This window comes from Cavia porcellus, unplaced genomic scaffold, assembly GCF_034190915.1.
Source record: "Cavia porcellus strain 051 isolate PalLab524CR breed Dunkin Hartley unplaced genomic scaffold, mCavPor4.1 scaffold_8, whole genome shotgun sequence".
Lineage (NCBI taxonomy): Eukaryota > Metazoa > Chordata > Mammalia > Rodentia > Caviidae > Cavia > Cavia porcellus.
In genome coordinates, this window is record NW_026947491.1 from 44,241,710 (window position 1) to 44,269,272 (window position 27,563).

The window sequence follows — 27,563 nt, forward strand, 5'->3', positions numbered from 1 at the left end:
AAATTGGTTGGCTGGAGAATGGGGCACCATGCACCCTGTGGAGAGGCGGTTGAAGTAGGGAGGTTGCACATGAATGAGATGCAAATCCCCAAGCAAAGCAAGATCAGCAGGCACTCAGGACTCAGGTGGGTGGGACTTTATTGACTTTCTCAGAATTCCCTTGGGCTGGCTTAGGAGGCGGGCAGTGGATTCAGGGCTGGCTATGAGCTGGAGGACAATGTAGGAGCAGGGCTGGTGGGTCCAGGAAAAAGTGGTCACCAGGACACTCAGTATGTGATGGATGTCTTCAAACTTGACTCCACTGTCTTCTTCAGGATAGTATGGTGGCTGGAGCTGGAGCTGGAGCCAGAGCTGAAGCCAGAGCCAGACACAGAGCAGGAGCCCGAAGTAGGGCCTTGACCAGAGCCCAGGGTGTCGCTGAAGCCTCCAGTCACAACGCTGGAGCAGCCATATCCAAAGGTGTCTTTCCCACCTCTAAATCCACAAGTGCCCCTTTGTTGGCTGCCACCAACTCCTCCAGGCACAATGGCATTGTCTCCCACTATGGCTGCAAAAAATGCACCAGGGTATCAGAAGGGTCCTTAGCACCCATGGAGTTCCCCCTCTAAAAGTCCCCTGATACTCACAGATAATCACCTGGCTGGGGCACTCCCCAGACATCCTGGGGGAGAAAGGACAAGAAGAAATGAGAAAGGATGCAAAGACTGTTCCCCCAGGTGTCTAAAAATTTTGTTTTACAGGCAGGATCTCTCTAAGTTGCTAACTTATACAGACTGGGCTCAAACTTCTCATCTTCCTGCTCCAGCATCGCATCTCTAGGAGCAGTTCAGCTATCTTCTCAGCACATAGAACCTACATCCCCAATTTAAAATCCATCAGTGGAGATGGGTCCCTTTAGTGACCCACAGTGCCAGAAAATCTCTTAGAATCCACTTCAGCAAAGGGAGCCCTATCTTGGCATCCCGTCTCCTCCCCCACCCATGCACATAGTTCCCACTCGTCCAAGCTGCCTCACCTGTTCTCCTCGCCCTCCAGCAGCCTGCGATACATAGCAATCTCCACATCCAGGGACAGCTTTGTGCTCGTTAGTTCCTGATAGTCTCGCAGCAGCCTGGCCATGTCCTGCTTGGCCATTCTCAGGGTACCCTCAAGTTCATCCAGCTTGCTTTTGGCATCCTTGAGGGCCAGTTCCCCGTGCTGCTGAGCATCATTGATAGCCGACTGCATGTCTGCATTCTGAAAGTGGGCAGAAATGAGGAAGAAAGTGGCTGTGTGGCCAGCACAGCCTCCAAAGTACCCACTGCAGACATATCTGGGGACTGGCATAGATCCTAATCTCAGGATCTCAAAATTATCATGGCCACCCCAGCTTCTCTCATTCCCAAGGGAAGAATTCCTTCCCTGTTTCCTTGTTTTGCTATAGAGGCTTGAATGTGGTCCTGCAAAATTTCGTGTCTACCCCAAACCTCAGAATGTGGTCTCATTTGGAAGTGGAATTTCACTAATATAATTAGTTAAGGATCTCATTATAATAACATATTGCATTTATGCTAAGATCTAAATGCAGTGATTGGTATTCTTATTAGAAAAGACAAAGCCACAGAGAAAAGCCACTGGGTGAAGCAAATACTGGTAATGAAGCACTTAACCAAGGAAGTCTTGACACTACCAGGATCTAGGAAGAGGCAAGGAAGGGATTCCCCAAGCACCTCCAGATAGAGCATAACACTGCCAACAACCTGAGCTCAGATTTGCAGACCCCAGAACTGTGAAAGAATACATTTCTGTTGTTTTAAGTCACCAAATTTGTGGTAATTTGTGCAACAGTCTAGAAAACTAATACACCTCCTTTGGCATCTCCCTATTTCTTTTGTCCCTTTATGACTCTCTCTCCCAAAACTTAATGATTCTCTCTCCCAGGATGCCTAACCATCTTCCTGTCCTATATGGATCCTTGGCCTCAAGTCTCATCGTGTGTGTGTGTGTGTGTGTGTGTGTGTGTGTGTGTGTGTGTGTGTCTTTTTGAGACAGGATCTCACTGTGCAGTTCAGGCTGGCCTTGGGCTCACTTTGTAGACCAGGCTTGTCTCAAACTTGCAAATGATTCTTCTGCCTCAGCTTCCTAAGTACTGAGATTACAGCAGTGTGCCACCATGCCCAGCTCTCAGATCTCCTCTTGATTGCCATCATGGTCATGTTTCAAATGGTTGACCCATTTTCAGAGAATATCAAATCATCTGCCTCAAATTTTGGTTTGAAAAATATAGTCCCTGTGTCTACTCTCCCATCCAGGAAGAAATTATGAGGAAGACAGCTGCCTATCTGCCTTACAGCAGATTCACCCTCATATCAGATTCAGAAGAGAAGGGGTTCCCCAAAGGTTCCATGATTCCATCCTCACACTAGCACCCCATGCATGGGCACATCATCTCCACTCTATACCTGAATAAGATGAGACTCAGTAAGGTAATGGGTGGCAGAACACAGACCCACATCCCCAACCGAAAACAGCTGATAACCAGCACACAAGGCCCTGGCACAGGGGACCTCAGTCTGCCAGGCTTCTGCGAAAAGAAGAGCCACTTGACCCTGAAGAGGGATTCATAGGAAAGGTGCATGGCTATGGATTAGGAGCTGCGACTCCAGGCCTGGACACCCAATAGATCCTCCTTAGGGGGTTTCTGGGATCTAAGGACCATGTGCTTCAGCATCACTAGGTTTCTGGGACCCAGGCTTGGAGATTCTGACACAAAGCCCAGGAATCTGCATCATAAGGACACATAGGGGATTTCACACCAAAGTTTCCACTGAGGAAGCAAATTAAGTGCTAGACTCAGGTCCTATTCATCTCAGATCCTGCACCTCATTTCAATGGCAATCAGTGGAAGATCTAAAATGAGGTGACTGGCCCATGCCTGCTCCAAGGTACTTCCTGGAGGGTCATGCTTACACATGGAAAGGCTGCATGTGACTTGGGAATCCAGCTGCAGTGCTGGAGACCCACCTAACTCTGTCTCTTTTTGCCATCCTCCATGAATCACAAAGCCAATCCTTTGGGTTTGAGAAATATGAGTGCACAGATACTTGACAATTGGTAAGTCATATCCTTCCCATCTGGGAGTGAGCTCTCCCAGAAGACCAGCCTCCTCTTGTGAGGCAAGTACCTAAGAAGGTTTAACCCCCCACTCTAATCTGTTCTCTAAGCACTCCTCTTCCCCAATAGGAGACCCAAAAGTCACTGTTATGCCCTAGATTTCCAGATGTTTGAAGAATAAGAGTCAAAAGAAGAGATAAGAGATAAATTAACCCTGTGCCCAAGAAGTTGAAAGCAAAATATACAGTAACAAATATGACAGTTCCCTGGGCTGGGTTGTGTAGTAAGGCTGTGCCAGAAAAGCCAAAGTGTAGCCTATGATTTGCAGGAGGAAGGCAAAATTCATGCTAGAAGAGCCTCAAGGTTCTTCCCATCCCAAATGATCCAGAGCCCCAGCCATCAATCAAGCGAGGACTTGTGAACAAAGCTTCTAGAAAGCCTGGCCAGGGAGAGGGAGTCCCAGAGCTGGGGAAGGTGAGGCACAGGAGCAGAGCTCTTGGAAGGGCCTTGGCAACCTGACCTGGCGCTTGAGGCTGTCAATCTGACTCTGCAGCTTCTGGATCTCATATTGCAGCTGGGACACCTGGATCTTGGTTTCCTTCATGCTGTCCTCATGAAGTTGGGCTGATGACTGAAGCTCCTGGTACTAGGAGGAACACAGGGGACACAACTAGATGAGAAGACCACCACCTTTGACCTCAACTGCACGGGAAGCTCCATCCCGCTTTAGAGATGCCTCCTCACATCCTCCTTTTCCCTTTGTGGACTAATAGTTTGGGACCAGCGCACAAGGATGTGCCTGCTGAAGTCCAAGCTTGTCTTCCATGGCTCCACTCCCCTGCTTCCCTTCTGGAGAGGGGCCAGGTTCCCAGTCAGCCAACCCTGGTCCTTCAGGAAGGTTATCAGAATGGCCCCAGTGGAACCAAGGAGGGTCAGCACCCTGGGCTGTAGACATGGAGACCCAGCAGCAGTTCCCAGCATCGTGCCACCTCCCAGCGCCAGTACCTTGGTCTGGTACAAGGCCTCAGCCTCAGCCTTGCTCGTGCAGGCAATCTCCTCATACCGGGAACGGACCTCAGCGATGATGTCACTGAAATCCAGGCAGCGGTTGTTGTCCATGGACACCACCACAGATGTGTCGCCCGCCTGTGTCTGCAGCTGGCTCCGTTCCTGCAGGGAAGACTGCCTCAGTGCTACCATCCCCCCCTCCTCAGGGAGGGGGCCCTCAGTGGGGAAGGGTGCTAGAATTTTTGCCCACGCTTCACCAACTTGCCACCTAATGCACACTGGGCATAGCTGCCTTGTTGGGCTCAGCATCCTTATTTGAAAATAAGGATCAACGAGATGGTCTCTAGTGATACTTGGACATTAAAGGAAAATGGCCTGCAAGGCTCAGAATCATATGCCCCATCACTCCCTGACCCCAACCTTACTCCTGCCTCACTTGGCTCCTGCTGCTCCAGCTCAGATGGCCTCCCTGCATTGCCTCAACACCAGTGTCCCAGCTACAGGCTGCGGCCTCTGCCTACAACCCCAGAAAACCACCCTCATGGTGACCTTCATCCCCTCCTTCAAATCTTCACTCTAATTCCATCTCCTAAGTAAGGCCTGTTTGAAACTGCTACCTCCCCCCATTTTCCACTCTCCTTTCCCTGTTATCCATGGCATTGATCACCTTCAGACATACTATGTAATTTATTCATTTGCTAAATTTATTCCATCTCCAATAGAAAGCAAACTTTGTGAGTTTTGTCTGATTATTAATTGGTGTACTCCCAGTACCTAGCAACCCACATAGTAAATTTTCAGTGATTGTCAAAGGCCTGAATGACCACAGACTTAAGCCACTTAAGAGGTTTACCATCCTAATTAATCTCTTGCATCGCCACAGAGAGTCCCCAGCCCACCCTGTCCCCTTCATCACTTCCCCATGCCCTTAGCAGATCCTCACTTCTTCATACAGATGTGTCAGGAAGCAAAACAATTCTCTCAGAGACTCCAGTTTCCCTTCCAGTTCCATCTTGCTCCAGAAAGCCCCATCCACTTCCTGGAAACAAGGAGAAAGAATCCACGTAGCCACCATTTGTTCTTTGTGAGCCCTAAACCAGCTCCAGAGTTCTGTGCACCCACTGCTTAACTCCCAGCCATCACATCTCCAGAGATCCCTCCCTGCTTCTCCAGCACAGCCTGCCCTGCACTGACCGACACTGCCCCCCTTGATGAAGACCAACCAAGTCTGCTTCCTCCTCTCCCACTCCACCCTCTCCTGCAGTGACTCCAGAGCTCCCCAGCTGGTTCCTAGCTGGGTCTCTTGGGCTCCCTGTAAGCTGTCCCATATCCCACCCCACCCCCAGGGATTGATGGGAAGGGAAAATAATGGCACATCTTCAATCAGGAAGCGCTTTCACCCTCTCCCAGCCTATGACCAGGCTCCAGGCATGGCAAGAGCTCAGAATCTGCATGGACACATGAACTCCCACACACACCTTTTTGAAGACAGCAAAGTCATTCTCCACCGTGGCATGAGTGTGGGCCTCCAGATCGTACCTGCCAAGGAAGTAGAAACAGACACAGTCAGGTGCAAGAATGAAGCCCCTGGTCCCTGTCCCCACTTCCCTCTCTGACAGAAACTTCCTCAAATTTACATGCCCCACAGCAGGACCCATGACCACCCTTCACTCTTCTCCTGACCAGAGGCTTTGTCACATCCTAGCTATGTGCCTGGGCCACCCTTCCCACCAGTGTGCCCATGACAGGAGACCACATTGGGTTTCTAGGACACATTTCAAGTGTCTTTTCTCATTACTACTTACAATCACTATCTGTGGTAGGCAACTCAAGTTTTATCAAAGCAAAATGACATTTTTCCCAGTGTACATCTGTAGAAACTGAGGCTGGAAGAGGGAAAATGGCTGCCCAGGGCCACATGGCCACCTATGCTCACAGTCTCTCCAGCACAAGTCTCCTGTCACCACCAATTAACTAAGGTAAGGAGCCCTAACCCTAACCACAGCCCAGCTGTGAATCATATCATGGGTCTAGGGATGGTCCTTCTAAATTGATTTCCTTCCAACTCTGAGACCAAAGAACATCTGAGTCACTTTAGCCCAAAACCTGCTAAACAGGAATTTCTCAAGAAAACCCCACTGTGGCCTTGTTTGAATAAGCCCTTCCCAGGCCTGACCAGAAACATGGCCTCCATGGCTGAGGCCTATAGGAATGAATAGATCTTAGTCCCATAGAGAGAGGTCACCCTGCCCTTCCACAAGGCAAGCAGGAAGGCTGTGGTGTCTCTTTGGCCTGCAGCAGGTGGGGCTCTGTGAGTTGTTAAAGGGGACACAACACAGGGAGTGAAGAGGCAGGCATGTGTCCCCAAGACTCAGCACGTGAGATGCCTCAGATGGATCTTAGCCCTCCCGGCCCCCCCAGGAGAACTGTGGTTTGCCTACTTGGCCTTATACTCCTCCTCCTGCTTCTGGTAGGTTGTCAGCTCGGCATCCAGGGTCCCTCGTTCTCTCTGCAGCTGCTCCAACTGCTTCCTGAGCTGGGCCAGGTGGGCTTCAAAGACAGACTCCAGGCTCTGGGGGCTGTCACTCACCTCCAGCTGCTGCAGCAGGTGCCACTTGGTCTCTAGGACTTTGTTTTGCTGCTCTAGGAACCGAACCTGCAGCCAAGGACAGCATCTCTGAGGCTCCTTAGGGACTCTTGGGCATGGCTTCCAGTAAATCAAGCTTTGGGGACATTTCTGTCAGCAACACTGTCCCCTGTCTTCCCACTCTGCCTATGCAGGACACCTCGTGCTCTTTCATGAGAGCCTGAGCACATCCAAATGATGGGCCAGCCTGACAGAAGGGTCTTCCCATGCTGGCCAGCGGTTCTCCAACCCTAAGCCTCAGATATGGAACAGGTTTGGCATAACCAGAGACACTCCATTTAAACCTCGGAAAAGACTCCCTTGTTGCAGAAGTGATTGGGAAAGTAGTAGAAATAGGTCAGACCTTCCCATTTCCAGTCCATCGAGAGCCTCTCCTCAGACAGAGTCACAGACACAGAAGCTGAGCTGAGTTGACCCTCACCTTGTCAATGAAGGAAGCAAACTGGTTATTGAGAGTGCGGATCTCCTGGGTCTCCTGTGTCCTCACCACTTGGAACTGGGGGTCAATCTCAATCTTCAGGGGAGTCAGCAGATTCTGATTGATGGTCACTTCTCGGATGCCCCCTGGACACAAGGAAGGCTCAGACCCACCAATCCCTTCCCTGGACCACATCCCCAGCCTTCCCTGAAACCCCCGAGGCCTTCCGCGAGAGCCTCCTCGGCATCCCCGGGAAGAACTGAGGCTCCTGCTGCTGAAGCTGCGCCTGGCATGGCCTCCTGAGAGAGCAGAACAGGCTGAACGAGCACTGAAGCCCCTCTGGAAACAACACGGGGACAGAGACATGGCAGACACAGCAGGTACACAGCAGCAGGCAGTTGGACAGATGGACAAGGTGTGTTTGTTCCTGCCCTGGGGCCCCAGCACGAGACTTTTATCCCCTCCCAGACCTGGGCTGGGCCTTGAAAACAAGATGCTCTTGGCCTGACTGTATCTGTTACTTGGCTCTGACTGACTTACTCTGACGCACCTGGGTAATAGGTACCCAACACACTGAGGGCCCAAAGGAGAAGAAGACCCAGGCCCAGCCCAGGGAGCCGCCAGCCAGTGGGAGAGATGGGCCTGCTTGCCTCAAAGACAAGCAAGCAGCCAAAGCCCTGGACCACAGCAGTGGATGATGAGGAAGGCCAGCCCTGAGCAAGGACATCGAGGACCTTTCAGGAAAGGTTTCCTGGAGAAGAAAATGAGGAAGGAAGGAAGCTTTTCTCAGAGCAGAGGAAGAGAGGGTGGGGTTCCCATGAGGCATTCGAGCACTCTGAGATGCCAGACAGGGAAAAATGAAGACTCAAAAGGGAAGTTCTCCCTCCAAGAGGCGGGGGAGGAAGCCTGGGTGCAGCACTGTGACCAGGAGGAGGACAGCAGACGTGCTGTTACCATCATGAGCTAAAAGATACTCCAGGATTTGGAAATGTCACAGAAAAGCAGGGTGTCCTAGTCCCTCCTCTAGCCCAACCCAGCAATCAGCCAGAAGGCCCCACCCACTCAAGGCAAGCATCTCCCTGTAGGTTGCACTGAGCCTGCCTGCATCCCTGCTCCTCCCTACACAAGCCAGTCCACCTAGGCCTCAGCTCTGCACATTCAGGGCACACATCAGAAGTACCCAGGCTCCAAACTTAAATGCACATTTAGAAAAAAACTCTTAGGTAGTAGGAGAAAAACAGGGAGTTTGAGGTTTCCCACAGGATAGATTCTGTCTTGGAGAGCAAATACCCAGGGGTATCTTACTACCACCTCCTACCCCAGAAGGTCCCCAAAGGAAGGGTGTCTGGCAACCTACATTTAGATGCCTCCCTGCAGAGTTGGATGACTGATTCTTAAGGAATGTCTACAACATCTTTTCATGGTACACAAGCTATTTCTCCCTGTCCCCCACCCCTTAGCTAGAATCTGGTGCATTTGGAGGGTAGGAAACTGGAATCTTTAGCAGTACAATGCAAAGCCACAACAGACAGACTCAGCACACTACATTCAAGTGGCAAGGCTATACATTCAGGAATCGTTTCTATGTTACATTCAAGTGGTTGAGCTATGAAGAAGTCCAGTTCAGCAATCAGGGCAATCACAGGTGCTCTGCCCCAGACCAAAAAACCGTGAGCAGATGTCCTCTCCCACCAAAGGACTCTAAACCTCTTCCTCCTTCCCCCAGGCCACTCAGCAGCAGCGCTGAGTGACACTAATGAGGGGGAAGAGGCAAGACCTTCAGTGAAAGAGCAAAGAACCTCAAGACGCGTGGGGCCAGTGAGGAAGAGAAGAGGGAGGATTCAGGAGCGTGTTGGGAGTCTTGAGGAGAGGGAGGCAGTGGGGAGAACGAAGAGTTGGGAGACAGCTTGGATGTCACAGGACAGCGCTCAGAACACTTCTTGGGGACCGCTTTCAGAGGCAAAGTCTGGGCCTGACTGCTGAGCCCCAGGAGTGCGTGTGACAAAGGACCACGGGGACTGAACTCTGCTGCCCTTCTCTCTCAGCGTTAAGACCAGAAGCCACACTTGGCATGGAGCAGATCCACCTGTGTGCAACTTCCCCATATTTAGAATATTACAAAATACAAGAGCCAGGAAGGAGTTCCGAGGTCACCTGACCCAATACCTTAGTTTTACAGTTGAGAACTAAGGCCATGCAGGGTGTGGGGTAGGGTGTACATTTCGCACCCTTGTGTAACCTACAGGGTTGCACCAGGTGACCTCAAAGTCTGCTTTGGCCCTCATGCTGGGACCGAGGGATCTGCCCAAGGCCACCCACACAACTACTCAGGCTGGAGCCACCACCCCCACCCAGCTCAGACCATGGCCACTTGGAACAGCTCTAAATAAACCTTTTCCCTCTTCTTCTCACTGTCCCTCAAACTTTCTTAGAAAAACCACCAGACACTTGATCACAATCTCACTGTGTCCACCTGGACCACCACTCCACCTAGCTCCGGGTCTGGCATCCACTAAGCATCAGTAACTATTTGTTTGACAAGATGAGGGGGCTATTTTCCCTGTGCTAGGGACTGAATCATGCTAGACAAACACTCTACCACTGAGTTATACCCTCAACTCCGAACAGATGAATTTGGATTGATGACAGTCACTCCCAAGGACCTTCTTGAGTCCCCGGATTTGCAAACTGCTGTACCAGATGCTTCCCCTATGGGGAAAATCCTCTAAGCAAGCATGCAGAGGTGAACTGTTTGGACGGGAGCTAGGCCCCACTCACTTCATTACTGGTTCTCCCACACAAAGGAGACCAGCAAGACTTCAATCCTGCAGCAGAAAAACTACAAAGGGCTCACACTGTGGACGTGTCAGTATAGAGCCGTTCAGAGGTGCTAATAGGTTCTGACTTCCCTTCTCTCCTGCTCCAGGTAACCACCCTCAGCCCCACATCACTCTCTAACCCCTCTCTGGCCCAGCCCAGCCTCCAGGAAAGGCCCCAGAAGCACAGCTTCAGGTAGCTTCCAAGAGCCCCTCTTGCACCCAAAGTTCAACCCTGATCATAGCTAAGACTCCCCAACCTCTACGTAACTGCTCTCAAGTGTGTTCTCACTTAGACAGCTGATTTTGCCCCCAAATGTTATGTAGTGATTTGTTCAACAAAATGTGGTTACACACCCATTATGTGCTTGGGCCTGTGCTGAGAGTCACAGATGCTGAAAGTCTGGTGGGAAAACAGACTTCAAACAAGTAATTAGACAAATCTTTAATTTTAAGTATGGTAAGGAGAAAAAAGTACAGAAAAGGCCCAAAAAATACCTGACCTAGTTTAATCTCTAATTTATTCTCAAACATGCCAGAATACTGCTGCAGGACCTTTGCACTTGCTGTTTCCACTCTTTAGACCCAGATCACTTCTTCCCAGTTACTCACACAAGCTGCTCCCTCACCTCCTCCAGGCCTTTATTCAAGAGTTACCTCCTCAGGAGACTAGCAGAGAAGATGAAGTGGGGCAAGAAGAGGAAGGAGAGGAGCAGGGCAAAGAAGATAATGGAAGTGGAAATTAGCAAAGTACGTTACAGGCACCTGTGAATATACCAAATGAAACCCGCTATTCTATGTAACTAATATGCACTAAGAAAAAAGAAACAAACCGCCTTCCCTGGCCACCCTAAAGCCATCCCTCTGCCACTTCTTATGCCCTCCACTCTCCCCGCCCTCTTTATTTCTTTCTATGAGGTGTGATCAAAACATGAAGTGAATGTTTTAAATTTAAAATGTTACTACTATAAAAGACACATTGCCATTAATCCTCCTCAAAATACCCCCCCTTGCTTCAAACATACCTTTCCCATTGTTCTTGCCACTTTCTCTTTTTTAATGTTTATTTTTATTAATACATGTTTGCAGTGCATAGCGGCTATATTTCTGTCATGAGTTGATAAACGCACGTAATACACCTTAATTCTTTTCTGTTCCTTCTCTTCCTCTCCCACCTCCTTCCCTCTCTTGCCTCTTTCCGAAGCAGTTCTGGAAGCCCTGTCTCAGGAGCATATTTAGTCACACTGCTGTGACTATCTCAAAATGTCCTGAATGCATTCAAAACATTTACCTTTCATGGCCATTTTTACTTTGGGAAGGACCCAGCAGTCACTCGGTGCCAGATGCTACGAATGAAGTGAATGAGGACCCGCTGCCGTGTTTTTGTGAGCTGCCTTTCCACCCACTGGAAGGCCCTCGGCAGTAGCATTTGCGGTATTTTTTATCACACTTCCTAAAAACACCCCTGAAGAAGAACTCCCAGAACTGCTCCCAAAAGTGACAAGAACATGGGGGTGTGTTCAAAGCAAAGGGCACCAGTTTAGGGAGACTAATGACAACGTGTCTTTTCCTGTAATAAGATGTTTTAAACATTCACCCTGTATTTTGGTCATACCTCATACTTAACGCCCATCCCTTCCGAGCGTGCCCTCTATCTTACTCACTCTTGTTTGTCAGTCTCTCTGCGCTGGACTGTGAGTTCCGTGACAGCAAGGATTCTGTCTCCTAGGCTCACTTCTGCATCTTCTAAGCGCCTGGCACCCGGTCAGTGCTCAATAAACATTTGTTGAGTGAATCACCACTGGGATTCCTTTGTTGGTTTCCTACCATCTTTCAACCTCTGGAGAATCTCGTAAGTTTCAGCTCTCTTCCCTGAAACACTAGTCATCCCTTCCCAACTCCCACTTGCCCACTTCATCTGTGAAAAAGCCACACATCTGAGAAGCAAGCTTCTGTGTGCAAGCTCACATACGTGCACAGGCCTGTGTAAGCGCATCCACTATTGACTGAACACAGAGGTAAGTGATACAGAAGGCTTGAGACAAATAAGGCCCAGACTAAACACCCTGTTCCATGGGAGGTACACACATAAACACAGAAAACCAAGAATGGAGAGGAAGCTGGGCACAGACCCACATGTGTGCAGACCTCGCTACTCGGGAGGCTAAGGCAGGAGAATCAAAAGTTCAAGGCCAGGATGTGAGGGTGATCTGGCTGCAACATCCATCACCCCATTGATTGCCAGAGTTGATTTGGCTGATCTGACTGGCTAGACGGGTGTCCCCTTTCCCCCTCACAGTTTGCAAAGTCGGGAGCTTGATCAGAAAAAGACCACCCCCTGCCATAGAGGAGGATGGTTTCCTCCAGCAAGGGTACATGAGTAGCTTCACTCCTCTGCTAGGATCTCCAAACAAGCTGTCAAAAGTTCAAGGCCAGCCTGCTCAACTTAGCAAGACCCTATCTCAAAATAAAATCCACGGGGCTAAGGATGTAGCTGCCTGGGTTTAAAGCACCATGCCCCTCAAAAAAAAAAAAAAAAAGACAGAAGAGGGAGGATTTGAGAGGAACTACCTTGGTTGTTAAATTGACATGAGAGTGTGAGAGTGGGGAATTCCCCTTTCTACTTTGATCCAGAGTTCGGAGGAAAAAATGTGGCACGGCCTAACCAGAAGCCCGCTCTCTTTTTGGGAATCAACTGGCTTATGCTTTTGATGGCTTTTTTTTTCAGACTTTAATTTCCCATCTTGCCTGAAAGGACATGAGGATATATAACAATATCTCACTGCATCCTAGAGAGCCTTCGTTAATCTTCAGTAAATATCAAAGTAACATTGGCAGTAAGTTATTTTATCCAATGATAAAGAAAATTAGCAAGACCTACACAACAAGCTTCAGCCTAAGAACTTTACCTATAGTAAGCATTTTGGGGTTACATGTCAGTTTTACATATATTAAACATTCCATCCTAACAACCTATAAAGTAGATGCTATTATTATCACCATCTTACAGAAAGGGGACCCCTCCAGTAAGGCCAGAGAGAACAAATAAATTGCCCAAGATCACACAGCTAGTAAGTGGCCGAGTCAGAATGTGGACAGAAGTAGCTGGGTTTCCAGATCTTTGGCCTTCACCACCCCCTCTTAGAGCCCCAGGAATGCCTGTATGAAAGAGGCAGCTTGGCCAACTGAAGCTGGCTCTTCAGAGAGAGGTGAAACAGCTTACCCAAGCTGTTCCAGAACTTACCCAAGCAGGTACAAAACAGAAGCTCATTCCTCAACATCCTTCCACTTACCCAGTACTTATGAAGCCTTTTCAAGGTGCCAAATGGGGAGAGGGCTTCATGAAAATGAGTCAGTGCAGGGAAGTGGTGGAAACGCTGACTGTGGCTGTGTGGAGGAGACATCCGGGGGCCTGGGTGATCTTCCCAAAAGAGCAGTAGCCAGTGTTCTCATGCTCAGCGTGTTCAGAAAAAATGAAAGTCCCTTGGGCTTCCTACAGTTCCCTGGGCACAAGGGAGCTAAGAAGACTGGGAAGTAGGAATGAAGCCCTGTGGGGTGGCAGGAAGGCTGAAGTGCCACACTTATCCATTCCCTGTCCTTCCCAGGCTAGCCAAGGGGTGCTACTGCCGTGCTGTTTGAGGAGGGCTGGTCAGAAAAGTCTACTGTTTCCTATCCCTGTCTTCAGCCAGTCCTCCTCCTCCAACACAGGTAGCTCGGTCACTGCCCCAAATCCACACACCATGGGTTTTCACCCCAGGCTTTGGCTTTTACAACTGAAAATTGCATGCCAGATTCTAACCCAGAATATCCTGACTATCCCAAACATTATCATCCACATATGACCTGTGCCCTCTGTCATAGTCACTTAAGATTTTTTCTTTACATAGAATAGAAACGAGATCGGTTTTTTTCTTGATCTGATCCTGAGTAATCACATCCCCAAAAGTGCTTTTACATGCCAGTTGTAGCTTCTAGTTCATAGTCAAATAAAGTGTAACTGTGAACATATAAAACGCAATGGTATCATCTCAGCCCGACCTGTGTTCTGAGCCAGTGCTGATGTAGTTTGCTGTCCTGAAACTAGAAGGCCCCAATTTTCCCCAAAGTCAGTGAGGGCAAGAACAGATGTAACCATTTGCCCTTTTTAAATAGGCCTAATAACCCCTGGGCAGGAGAGATATGAGGGAGCAGATTAAAGACTCTGTTCCTACCACACCGTGCATTCCATTCTCTGCCTTGATGCCCTTCTGCCTGCTGGGCTAGGAACAGCTGGGCCCTGCTCTCCTTGCTGAACTGGTGCTGAGGGCAGGTGGCAGTCACTGGGGACCTTGGCTTATTGTAGCAGGCAAGGGTAACCCACAGTAAAGTAGACCTCCAAGCCCACAAGGAGGGTGGTCCCAAGCCAGAGGGCTCCCAGACAAAGGGTTTGTAGGACTTTGCCCAAGGATTCTGGTTTAAGTGTAGTCTTAAGGTTCCAAGCAGAGGATGAGAGGAAAGACAATGCCAAGCTGTGGAATAACAACCAGTCTGCATGCACCACTTCATGTTTTAGGTTGCACATCAAACAGGTCTCCCTTCTCCCTTTAGAAGGGCCCTCTGAGTACTGGTCACGTGCAGAGCCTTTGCAGACCCCTCCCTCCTTGCCTCACCACAATTTAGGAGGGAATATTACTTTTATTCACTCTTGAGACACAGAAACAAAAGCAACTGGCCAAGATCTCAAAAATACAAAGAGATGAAGATGGAATGAGAACCCAGGTCCTCTGAACTTACTTAGTACCCAGGCTGTCTTCTCAGGAAAACCACCACAGCCTCTAGAATGCTCTATGGGTGTGTATATGCTTCCTTATTTAACAGTGATAACCAGAAACTTCCCTGGGGCTCCAGGCTGGGGTCAGAGAAGACACCTGCTCCTTCTGCTGGGAAAGCCAGGTTGCCAACACACAGTGCCTTGGTGCCAGACTGGGGCAGTGTGTGAGGCTGTCACACAACTGGCTCTTTGTGGGAGAGGAGGCAGATCTGTTCTACAGCATGTGCCATTTCCCATGGTGTCAGTTCTTCTGCCATAGCTGGTTTCAAGCCACCAAGATAATGCCACCAAGAATAGAGTTGGAAAGAGATACCACTCTATCTCTCCAGTTACACCAGCCAGCTCCAGCATGCTCTAGGCTCAGTGTGAGGAAGACGGAAGCCTGCTTGTGGAGGGGCAACTGCCCCAGACTAGGATGGTCAGACACATTCCTGGACACAGCGCAGGGGCCCGTGAGAGGTGAAGAGGGAGGTGTTCAGACCAGGAAATTTGAGTGGAGGGCCCAGACATGCCTGTCTTGCACTCCACACATAACCACTGCCACTCTGATCAATCAGGTCCAGCCAGTTGGGTGCCCTGCTGCTAGCAACAGCTCTTGATCTGGCAAATATTATGAGGCATGTTGCTAAGGATGGCCAACCAACTACTGGAGGCTGAAAGACAGCTTGTAGGGGAAAGTTCCCCGCATTCCCCTGGAAAGGGACAGAAAGACTCCTTCCACAGGGCCTTATACAAGGGGAGATGGGGTGTAGCCCACACAGACCACCTCCCTGCCTCTCAGCCTCTCACCAGCCTCCCTCCCACTCAGAAAGCCCTGACTTGGACCTGAGATCGGGGCAAGACTTTGCCCTGTCCCCAAGGAACTTCAATCAGAAAGAAGAATAATTTTAAAAGTACAAGTTATAGCCCATCAATGAATTGCAAAGTCATTCGGTGGGTTTCAACCAACACAGAAGTGCATCACAGTAGAGAGGCTGACACTGCATTGAGACATTTCAGGGGTGTTGTGAACATACGTGAAACTATGATATAAAATGAATTTAGCCCTGGGATCACTGCCCCCAGGCTAATCTAGAAAGCTCCCATGCCTGAGCTCAACAAACCCATGAAAATGAGAGCAGAACCAGAAGCAGCATCTGATGTCGGGTCTGGGAGAAGACAAAAACTTAGGCTGGACAGCTTTTCCCAGGGAGAGAGGTTCTGGGAAGCAGGCTGGAAAGGAGAACTGAGGCACTGCTCCCAAACTATCCTGAAAATTAGGAAATTCCCCTAATGACTAATCCCTAAGCCCCCATCATTAACATGTGCTCCCACAAGGAGCCTCCAGGCATGGTGACAAGGTCAGGACATAGCCAGATGTGTGCAGGTAAGGCAAGGACCAGAGGGCATGAGGACAGCAGACAGCAACATTGAGGCCACAGGTCAGGCAAGAGGGTTCAAGCTACTGCGGGCCAGCCGTGTGTATGCTGTGGGGATACAGCAACAGGACAGACTCCGCTGCCTCTGGGGAATGTGGACTCTAGTTCAAAAGACAAAATGACACACAGCTAGTGAGCAACCCGCCAGCAATCCCATCCAGCATGGGCATGACACTTGCCACTTGCAGAATGACAGGGCGGTGGTGCCTAAGAGATCTTGTACAGCACTCTTGTTTCACTGTGAAGAAACTGAAGCCCAGAAAAGGAAATTCAACCTGCCAAGGTCACACAGCAAGGATGGGATCACTCTCTAGACTCAGTAAGTTAGGGCTCATTTTATCCTGCAATATAGAGAGCCTGGACCAGACCCTGTGACTAAGGTGTAAACACAGAGTGGGATTTCAACACCCCCTGTTTCAGACAAGCTCGTCCGTGCCACCACCCACCCATGCGCACTGACCAGGAGCTTCTCAGTGCATGCTGCTCAGTGCTCCAGATGTGGCAGCAAGCCCCTCTAGGTAACAAGGAGCAGCATCTACGCTCCAGGACAGAAGCCTGGCTCTGTGACCTCGGTGACCTGTGACAGCCTCCTGTGCTGTCAGGAAGCTCTTGATCTACTCTAATCCTTCCTGCTGCAACATCAGCCGGGTTCCTCCTGGCCTCAGAGGCACCTGCTTGCCAGCCTGGCCTGGCAGCGGGCAGGGTGCTGCGCCACCAGCTCCTGAGTCAGCTCAGCCCATTGTTTGGATGGCTTTGCCTGTAAAGATGGCGTGAAAGCCCCGGGAGCAGCGCCAGCTGAAGCTGTGGGTGGGAAGGGGGGAACCAGGACAGAGGGATGTTGCTGGGGGACCAGAGGGGCCAGAATTGGCAAATCCCACCCACTGCCCAGTATCTTAAAGTTGGGGCCTGTTGCTTTGAACATGTGGAAGGGAAAAAGTTCTAAGCCTTGTAGCACTTCCTTCTCTTTATACAAATATTATCGTCTCATTGCTAGAAAATTTACAATAGCCAATAAAATTAGGAAAAAAAATAAACCTCTTCCAAAAACACTACAACCTAGAAGTAGCCACTGTATATTTTGGTGTATAACCTTCCAGACTATTCTATGCCCAAATACCTTTGAACATTATTCCATCAATATGTATCCATTATACTAGGAATTGGTATAATTTCTGGTATTGGGAATAGAGAATATAGTGGTAAACAAAACAGATAAAGCCCATACCCGTCTTTGTCTCCTCCTCTTTGTCTGTCTGTCTGTCTGTCTCTCTCTCTCTCTCATACGCACAAGTGTACACACTGGAGTCCAAGGATAGCCAATCAGTGGCTCATAGGCACCAAAGTCCAGTTGCTCCTGATCTCCACACCTTCCCAAGCCTTTCCAAGATACAGCCCCATTCCCAGCTTTCCAGACAGGAGAAGAGGCCTGTTTTCCTGCTCTCGACTCCCCCTGCAGGTGGCTGCTGTTCTTGCAGCCAGGACTGGCCTGGAGCAGGGAGGAGGCTGGTGGGGCAGCAGCACCTTATGAAAGGCTGCTCAGGACATCCCTGGAAGTCCCTTCCCCTCCACTACCTGATTTTAATGTAGAAATAAAGCCAATAGGCCTCAAATTAAGAGGGCCTTAAAGCCACAGTGGTACCTATGACTTTCTCTGGATTTCAAAAAGCCCAGCTGCCACCGGGCCAACCAAGGCACGTCACAACACGGCATGACTCCCTGGAAGCTAGAGTAAAAAGAGAAAGAATCAAGGAGACAGAGGCCTTCGAGTTAAGGGTCAGGGGACAGATGCCATGACTTCAGATGCTTCCTCTACTCCTTCCTTGCCACGTGATCTCAGGCAAGTGACTTGACCTTTCTGTGCCCTTTATCTTTAATGAAGGGATAACAATTCCAGTCTTATAGGGAAGTTTTGTGGTTAAACAAGATGGGACAGGTAGCACAGGAAAAGTCCTCCAACTATTAGCTCTTATCACTGAAAGGACCTTGGAACCCCATCACCCACCTCACTAAAGAGTACCTTGCCTGTCTCTGTTGACCCTGAGACGTGAGACAGACAGACAGACAGATAAATCATACAGGCATATTTGTATGAACATGCCAGGGTATGTGGTAAGGAATTTATAAATGAAAATGACAACCTGAGTGTGAGCATGCAGAGATCACACGTGATTGGGTAGGACTACAAATGTGTATAGGAATGAAAGTGTAGGAGCTGTGAATGCACAGCTTGTGTGAGTGTGCAGTGTGATTTTGTGTGTGGCCGGATGGAGGTGAATGCATATCTTCCGTGAGTATATCTCAGGGCATAAGTGTGTGTGAGAGGGTACAGGTATGGGAGTGTAAGTCAGGGCTGTGTGCTCTGAATGTGTAAAAGTGCAGTCATGAGCACTATGTGTGAATGTCCACATTCTCCACCCCACTCTGGGCACACATATTTTGCTGCGGAAGCTTCACCTGAGACAACAGTGGCCCAAGCAGAAGATCAGTGCCGCTGATGCTAGAGCAGACTAGAATTTTTTTCTTGCAAAACTTGCAGATTTTCTGAAGAAAAGCTACTGGCTCCACCTAGACCAACCTCAAACCTGTTCCATAGATCGAAACTCAGAAAGGAACCCTGCAGCAGCTGCCCCACCCCACACCTGCCCCTGCCCAGGTATGTTCCCTGCTGGCAGGACTCACACACAGCCCTTCCCACTCCCTGCTTGGCCTGATGGCTCTGCCCTGCTCCCCAGGGCCTCTGAGCGTGCCTGAAACAGCTTCCAACCTCTGACTGAAAATGTCACTCTTCTCCAGGCTCAGCGAGCACTCAACCATCAGTCCAGGGAAGCTCTAGCTGGGCAGCAGACAGCTCCATCACAGGGCAGCTTCAGATCCTCCAACATCCCCCTCCCTTCCAGGAGCTAGTGTCTCACCCACCCACCCCGATATGTGTCTCATTAGAAGCCAAGTCAGGAAAGAGCATGCCTAAGGGTCTGGAATCCCAGGGAGAAAGGGTCACTTGGAAGCAGGGAGGGGCAAGAGGTCAAAAGGGACCCTTCCTCTCGGGGCCATTCTTTCAAGAGGTTGTCTCAGTTGTTAATACTACTTATTAAGATCACTTAATGCACAACTACTACATGCCGGGTGCATCACATATCATAGCTCTCATTAACCCCATTTTATAGATGGGGAAACTAAGACTCAGTCAAGTTAAATATCTTGTCCAGGATCTCACAACCAGTGGTGGCAGAGTGGGAATTTGAGGTCTGTCTGTAAAGCCTTACCAAGGTCCATGCCAACATGTCTGTCTATTTTGCAGCTCAACTCAGCATCTCTGCTCTTCTCCTCTCCCCAGTGGAATGGGAAATTGAGAAAGAGAGACAGAGAGAGACAGAGAAAGACAGAGAGAGGAACTCAGATAAGATGGACCAAAGACAGAACCATGGACTGGGCAGCTGGCAAAGACTGCTGAAAGCAGAGGCCAATAGCTGAGCCCACTGTCCCAGTACTCCTGAGACATTACTGCCCCAAAAAGGCCTGGATCATGACTACGTGGAGCCAGAGTTCTTATTACTCAAGAAACCCAGATGTTGGGCAGCTTCCTGGCAACCCAAACTCTGGAACGTGCCAAGACTTCATTCCCAGAAACAGGAAGGCATACTCAAATGCCGGGGCCTGTGGGGAAGAGAAACTCAGTAGGACTCTCAAGTGGCCAGCCAAGGTGTCCAAAGGGACAGGCACAGAGAACAGACAGCTGGCCGGAGTGTGAGGAGAGAGGAGGCAGGCTGGTGTGTAGGAGGGATGCCAGGGCACGGTAGGTAAAGGAGAGGGTGGGGGATGGGATTAAGGTACCAGTAGTCCCGGGTTTTCCAGGCCCAGCTAACTGCCAAGAAGAACCAATGTCAAAAATCACATTCTTTTTCTCTCTCTCTGGGACTCTAGGAACAGGGAAGTAACAAGTGCCTCCTGTAATTCCCACACCTCTGCAAGAGGGTGGCACAGAAACTACATCAAGTTGTCTTTAGAAGCTCCTTGGCAATCCTGGTTCATGCCCAGGCTAAGGGGCTCATGCTGTGAACATGGCTTTGAAGCTACACTACTAAAACTCCTACAAAAGGACAAAACAAGTCAGCAGTGACTCTAGGTCTAGTGAGAGACAGGCTGCTCACTGGAGACTGGGAAAGCACCAACATGACTTCTGGTGAGGTCTCTCCCACGCACAAGCTGCTTTCTGTGAGTCTTGTACCAAGACACAGACCAGAGGCCCAGTACTCAGGGGCCTCCCAGGAGAATCCTGCTCTCCTGGTGTGGCTGGAGACTGTCCTGTTATGCTACTTTCAAACTCACTTGACACCTGATTTATACAGAGAAAAAGAGACTGTGAAACATTAATGCAGCCCCTTGGGAGCCCTACGTACAATGAGGGTAATGGCCCCTGCCTATGTGTTATTGTGACATTTAAGGGAGGTGTCCGCTCATTCAGCACATGCCTGGTGAATGGGGAAGTGGCTGATGATTCCTTCCTCACCCCAGGCTGCTGAAGAGGGTTTCTGAGCCCTGGTACCAGCTGGTGTCAGCCAGGCTCATTTGCATGACACTTGTATGTGCTCTGTTCAGCCACCAACACTTGTCATTCCTGTCTCCTGGATAATGCACTGTCTCTGTTCCTTCCCCCATGCCGTTTCTTGGATTCCTGAGGGTTATAGAACCATGGAGGAAGAGGAGAATCCCGACTTAAGGGGCCATGTGGTCTGAGATGGGACCCAGAGTCTGAAGAGGCCAGTTGTTGGGCCACCTGCAGGAAGCCTGGCTTAGGGCGACCCCTACAGGTCAATCCCGGAATGAAGAGAGGCGGCGAAGAACCGGCCTTCGTGCCTGCTCCTGTTCTGGGCAGCTGGCTCAGCAGCTGCCGCCCTCAACTCCCATAGGCCCTAGTGTTCCCTGGCACCAGGGAACTTGGAGACAGTCCCACCAAACCCTGGCACAGCCCAGAAACTTAAACCTCGTCCCCCAGTAGCCAAGATTGAAGGGTCCAGGAGGGGTGTACTGAGCAGTTCTCTGGATATCAGAGACCTGCACAGCTCCCACCTGGGACACAATATGCTCATCCTGAAGCTCAGCAGTAAGGAGGATTGCCTTTCACTTTGGGAAGAGTCTGGGGAGCAGAAGGGATCATGAAGTCCTGGAGAGAACCTTATTCAGCTACTACAGGTGGCCCCTCCAGCTGGTCCCACAAGGAGAAGGCTGCAGGAAATGGGCTGCTCTCATGGGATGCGGGGGAGGGGGCTTCCTTGCAGCAGTGGAGTTACTGGAAAGGCCTGGGAGCCACTCAGCTCCTTCCCCCTCCAGAGTCAGTTTCTGCCTATCCAGTTCAGCCAGTGAAATGCAGCGAAAGCAACATTTGAATAGGGGGGAAATATGCTAAAAATGCTCTGAGGCTGCACTTTGTTGTTGACATGCACAAATGCTCCTGTCTAGATGCTGGGCTCCTCCACCTGCCGCCCCTAGCTTGGCCCCGGCATGTGAATGGGGGCACAAGGGAGGGCAGGGCAGAAGGGTGTGTGTGTGAACAAGTGAAGTCATTCTCTCTGGGTGGCTCCTTTTAATTAACACCCTGAAAAACTCCCAGCCAGCAAAATTGAGTCTTGCCAACCAGGAGCCCCACCCTTCTGGCTCATCCAAGCCCTAGGGGACAAAGGGAGACAAGAAATCTGAAGGCAGAGACATAGGGGCTGTTGAGAAGGGGTCTAGATACTTGAGAAGCCTAAAGACCCTTTTGGCGGACACATCAAGGATACTGACGGCCAGCTGGCCTGAGCAACTTGGCCCGAGGTGTCCAGCAAAGGAGTAGAGATTGGCAAGACATTGGTAGAATCATCTCTGTGCTTCCAGCTCCCCCAGGGAGAGCAGGCCCTGAGAGTTACTAGTGTCTGGCCTCAGTTACACCAAGCCCCAGGCAAGGTACTTGGGCCTACCTCTGGCCAATGCAGTTGTGCCCAACATTCTAAGCAGAGTCACCTGCTCCCTCATGGCCAACCTCCAGAACCCAGTACCCTGAGCCAGAAGCAGCAGAGCCCCATCACCCCTTCCCTTAAGACCTACAGCCCCACAGTCCAGATCCCATCCTTTTGGTTTCTCCATGTCCTCTTCTCCTTCACAACCCTTCTCCAGGTAGTTGCCTGCCAAAGCCCCAGAAACAGCAAGAGCCTTCTGCCTGGAATGTTCTATTCCATCTTTGCATGTATCTTTTGCCAGAGTCTGACACCCTGCTTTCCTATCAAGCTGGGGGTTCCAGCAGACAAGATAGAGTTCCTCCTTGCTCTGGTTTCCAACCACAGTTCCCAGCATCAGACAGCCCAGAAGCAGCACAAACCTTCACCAAGAAAATAGACTGTGGGTGTGAAGGGGACACTGGGTTTCAGTACCTTTCTAAACAGAGGCAAGAATCTCAGTTTTGATCTAACTGTTGCTGCTGCAGAATCACTGTGTGACCTCTCTGTCATGGGCCTCTCCACTTCAGAGTGGACTCTGGAAACTTGGGGCCAGTCCTGACAGCCTTTGGAACCAGGATTCTCTAGTATCCTCAAGTGTTCACTGGAGGAAACACTGGAGCAATGGGAAAATACTAAGGGAAGACCAGGCTGGTGTGGTCAAGGGTCCACAGGCAGGGGTGCTCACTCCTCACTCCCAGCCCAGGACTAGGGATTCCTTTTAGCTCTCCCTGGCTCTAGAGAACCAATTTCAAACTTTCCCAGCTCCAGGGAAAGGTGAAGATCAGACAGGAGCACAAGCACAGTAGAAGGCTCTAGTGAAGCCTTTCCAGCAGCAAGCAGTGGTTCCCTGCTGGCTGCTCCTGAGGCTGCTCAGCTAAATCCCCAGACCCAGAAGTCACTACCCCAGAGGACTAATGGGGACAGGATTCTCCCTAACTTCCCTGGAAAGCCAGGCCATCCTGACCTACCCATAACCACATAGGGTACACAGAGGGACTCCACCCCTGGGCTACTGGGTGAGAGCAAAACCTGATTTCAGGCAATAATGGAGAAAGGATAGGGTGACTGCTCTCAGTAGTGGAGAAAGAAAGGGTGTGTTGGGGAATAAGGCGTCTTGACCCCAGGGCTGAGTGGGAGCCCAGGCAGAGCAGGCACCGCCTGACGCGGGAGGCCTCAGACCCCGCCCAGTGGGGTGCTGGTTCCCACCACACCCCAGGCAGTAAAACTTGCTTTTATGATTCCGAGAGTTGCACCTTTCCTTGGGGGGTGGGGCACTATTTATGTCTGTGTATCTTTGTGCAAATACACCTGTGTTAATATGTAGCTGTACACACATTCGCACTCTGTGTGTATGTGAAGATTGTTGTGTCCACTGTGTGTGGGGGCGATAATCACAGCTACTGTTTATTGAGGTTTCGCTTTGATGTGCCAGGCACTTTCCTGTAATCTTCTCAACTATTCTCCAACTTTCCTCGTTTTACGGAGAGAGAAACAAGGTTGAGGGATCCAGTAACAGACCAAACGCTGGATCACTTGGAAGGAACGGAGCTGGGAAATTCAGTAACTGACCCAAAATCAGATCACTAGGAAGGGACAGAGCTGAAATGATCTGTCTTTACAGCACAAAGTGTCTGTTTGCTCATGTGTACACATATGATAATCTGGGCCTAAAATCTGCACGTATTTCTGTGTGTTATCTGTGTGTCTGTATGGTCTAAATCTGTGTGTGTGTGTGTGTGTGTGTGTGTGTGTGTGTGTCACATTATATATGACAGCAGGGGTCAGCACCAGGATGGCCAGCAGCCGGGGTCACCAGAGTTAGGAACAGTGACTGTACCTTCTGCAGCAGGTGTGGGTGCTGGCTCAGACACAAACTCTGGCCAGCACAGTCCCTTAGCCAAGCAAAGGAGGTGAGCTGTACCCCCGAAGAAAGGGCAGAGGGTCCGGAAGACACAATCTAGGAAAGCTCAGAGGGGACAAAGAGGAACCAGAGCAGAAGCAGGGCCACCTTTGCTCCCAATCCGCGGGACCGACAAGGAGGTACAGAGACCTCTCGCCGAGTTCCCTGAGTGCCCTGTGCTGACTGCCACCAGCCCCCTCTGGAGGCAGCGACCACCAGACCTGGCCAGGCACCAACGCAAGGTCTCTTGGGGCGGGGTTCTGGGAAACAGGCTGGGGCGGCTGGAGGGCGGGGCGGGACCAGCGGTAGGCAGTGTGGCGGGCGCCCATTGGCTGGGTGCAGCGCTCCCACGGCCGCGGGGCCAGGGCGGCGCCGCTTGCGCCCAGTCCCGCGATGAGTCACCCACCCCACCCCTGCCACTGGCCGCGCGCCCGGGCTCAGGAACCTCGGCCCCTCCCGCTAAACCCGGACTGCCTGAGTCAGCAGGGAGAGCCTGCCCCGCCCTGTGTCCAGGGGCGAGGGGGACACGCGCTTTCATCCCGCTGCCCACCTGGAGGAGCATTTACCTAGAGATCTGCGTCCCACCGTGAAGTGGTGAAGTTAGGTTGCATGCCTGTCGCCTGTGTCTTCCCTCTCAGCCATCTCTGTGGGTCCAGCTGATGGACTGTGGCCTTTTGGAGTGGGCATGTTGCAGTCACTCCATGATCAGCATTTCAAGATCATCTCTGCAACCTTCCACCCCACACATCAATTCTATGCCTCTGTCTCAGAGAAGCGGCCCCAGCCTGCCAGGAGATACCTGGGGGGAAGACTCCTGCTCCAATTCTGCCCACCTGCATAATCAGGGCCCCTGAAGGGCAGAGACCAAATGCTATCCTGTAAATCACTCTGTAGGCATCCCCTCCAGTCCCTACAACCATTCCTACAAGATCTTAAAGTGACTAACAAGACCTCACAGGAATCCCCTAAAAAGAAAAAGCTAGATACCAAACCGTATACAAGAAGTTCATGCTACTCAGAACAACTCCACAAATCAACAACGTCCCCATTTTATAGAGATGAAACTGAGGCCCAGAAGGTGGCCTGTCCAACGCTATGCTGGAACAGAATGTGAGAGTGGTTTTGAACCTCAGGCTGTCTAAAATCTATGCTCAGCAGGACCCATCATCCTGGGAAGTTTAAGGGGCTAAGGCAGGAGGATCACAAGTTTAACACCAGCGTGGACAACTTAGAGATGTACTGACATATGTCTCACACACATACTGAGATGCTGTCTCAAAATAAAGTAAAAAGAATTGGGGGTGTAGCTCAGTGTAGAGGCCTTGGGTTCACTTCCCAGTATAGAAGAAGGAGAAAGAGATAAAGCTCTTTCCATGTCCTCTCAACTCCCTAGCTAGTAATGGCCTTCTGCTCCCCCCATTATACTAATACAAACGTGGGGGCCACCAAATCCACACGGAGGCCCAGTTCTCAACTTCCCAGGATCTCTTGTCCCACGGGAAGATCCCTGATCCCTGTGAGAGGGAATGGGGTGGGGAGCAGAAAGAAGCCAAGTGTCAGCACATGTGGGCTTTGGAAGACACGACAGGGTGTGCCAGGTCCCCAGCAGGGAGAGAGCTTAGGAGTGACACTGTCAGCTCAAACACAGTGACTGCTCGACATAACATATACTCAGTGGTGGGGGGGATGCACAGGCTCATAGCTACATATGATTATGGGCACGAACAAATATATGTTTTGTGTGACATACAACAAAGATATAAAGGAATCTGTAGAGTCATTACATAAAAGCAGGATGACAGAGGAATGAGGTGAAGGTGTAAAGGTGCAGAAACAAATCGGGCCAAGGCCTAGCCAGATCCACTCAAGTTCCAGCCTAAAACCCCAGCACCCCACCCACTCTCCAACCCACTCGGAGGACAGGTCAGTACCTTCTGGGCCCCAGATCTGGACCGCTCATGCACAAACACACATGCACGCACACACAGACCTAAAAAAAGTCTGAGCACTAACTCACAAAGTGTCCTCTCTGAACATGATGTACAAAAGCCTTTCTCACAACCAGTACCCACAGAACAGTCACTGGGGCACTCAATCTTCCCACAGAGGTACAGCCACGAACAATGCTCATGCTTGTGTCTGGGGCCAACACAAATACACAGCCACTGTGCCTTCCCAGCAGGAGTATACATGCACGCACACATCAAATGCACATGCAGAAATACATCTCAGTGCTCTCAGCCCCCAAGTGTGACACATTTTGTCTCACCACTAAAGGGATCCCCACCAGCACACACCATTGCCCCCCCCACCTTCCAACCTGGCAAAAACAAGGCCTGGGCTTGCCCCCATCAGCTCTTGCCCTCCCTGCCCAGGACAGGCCCTGCCCTGCCTGCCCCAGCCTGCTAGGGTGGGGCCCCGCCTGCTCCCAGTGCCAGCTGCCAGCTCAGCACAGAACAGGCTGCCCGCTGCTCCAGCACGTCGTCGCCAGCCCCACCCCCTCTCCCAGCCTTGCCACCTCAGCATGTGGGCCCCACCTAACCCATTTCTCTGCAAGCCTGTAGTGGGCCTGGCCTGCAGAGAACTTGACCTCAGAACTGAGGGCTGGGAGGGGGCCCTACTGGCCAGACTTTGGGAAGGGGCAGCTCAACTTAGAGCCCCCCTTCACTCCCGGCCCCTTCCCTCTCACCCAACACTACTGAGGCCTGGTAGGCACAGGTGACTTCCTGGTGGCAGGGAGAAAACACACCTGGAGCTACAACTCTTCAAACACATTGTTCCACCCTTAGTGTCCCCTCAGCAACAGTCATCTGTCCTTGCACACAGGGCCCCAAGCACAAGCACCACACTGCAAAAAACACACATCCAGGCTCCCTCATGGTCCTCCTCACAACGCTCGGCACACCACCACTCAAAAATGCATTCCTAGCTGCAACACAGTGTCCCAGACCCCACCCACCCACTGGGGTCTCACACATGGTCTCTGTAAGTATGCACAGCCGGACACACTGCCCCTATGCCTGCCCAGACGCCCAGATCTAAACGGTCACTAAGTGCTTGTCGTTGCCTCCAGTGCAGTCGTGCCAGCTCTGCCCTGGGAGCCTTTGTACTCACCTCCTTCCATTTTCAGGCAGGATTTTGCTTTATTTCCCCCATTCTGTCCCCATCCTGGAGCCAGGATGAACCTGAGAGACTGAACAGTGTCACCCCAGAAGCCATGCCAGCTCACAGACCAGCCCCCAACATGGAGAAGAATAGAAATAGGCCAGGGGCTAGTGTGAGCACAGAACACAGGTACCTCGGCACTGTGTGGATCCAGGAAAAGGAGCAGGCCCAGTGCCTCTGCCCCAGGAGGGATCATGTAAGAGCCTGGCAGAACCAGGTGCTAGAGGAGGCCAGACAGTGACAAAATGGTAGAAGAGGCATCTAGAATAGGACCTGTAATCAAAAAGAGTCAAAGGTCAAAGCCCTGGAGCAATGG

General features: G+C 50.8%; 1 protein-coding gene across 2 annotated transcripts; it reads right to left on the reverse strand.

The window, feature by feature from the left end:
• Positions 1–121: 121 nt before the first annotated feature.
• Krt78 (keratin 78) lies at positions 122–27,353 on the reverse strand. Of its 2 annotated transcripts, XM_023567686.2 has the most exons (10): positions 27,197–27,353; positions 7,170–7,312; positions 6,543–6,757; positions 5,580–5,640; positions 5,045–5,140; positions 4,099–4,263; positions 3,614–3,739; positions 1,016–1,236; positions 627–661; positions 122–547 (listed from the first exon to the last, which is right to left on the reverse strand). In XM_023567686.2, exons 1-10 carry the CDS (start codon positions 27,204–27,206, stop codon positions 267–269), a joined length of 1,353 nt encoding a protein of 450 aa, XP_023423454.1. In that variant the 5' UTR covers positions 27,207–27,353; the 3' UTR covers positions 122–266. The 2 variants fall into 2 exon arrangements, with proteins under 2 accessions (XP_023423454.1, XP_003476321.1); XM_003476273.4 differs by lacking the exon at positions 27,197–27,353 and having other exon boundaries at positions 7,170–7,568.
• Between the last annotated feature and the right edge of the window lie 210 nt (positions 27,354–27,563).

Bases quoted from the DNA above. Each gene is read 5' to 3' on its own strand.
- Krt78 (XM_003476273.4), bottom strand. From the start codon at position 7,532: ATGTCTCTGTCCCCGTGTTGTTTCCAGAGGGGCTTCAGTGCTCGTTCA. The intron at 6,758-7,169 runs GTGAGGGTCAAC...CCTTGGCTGCAG, and splicing joins TTGCTTCCTTCATTGACAAG to GTTCGGTTCCTAGAGCAGCA. The intron at 662-1,015 runs GTGAGGCAGCTT...TTTCTCCCCCAG, and splicing joins CTGGAGGGCGAGGAGAACAG to GATGTCTGGGGAGTGCCCCA.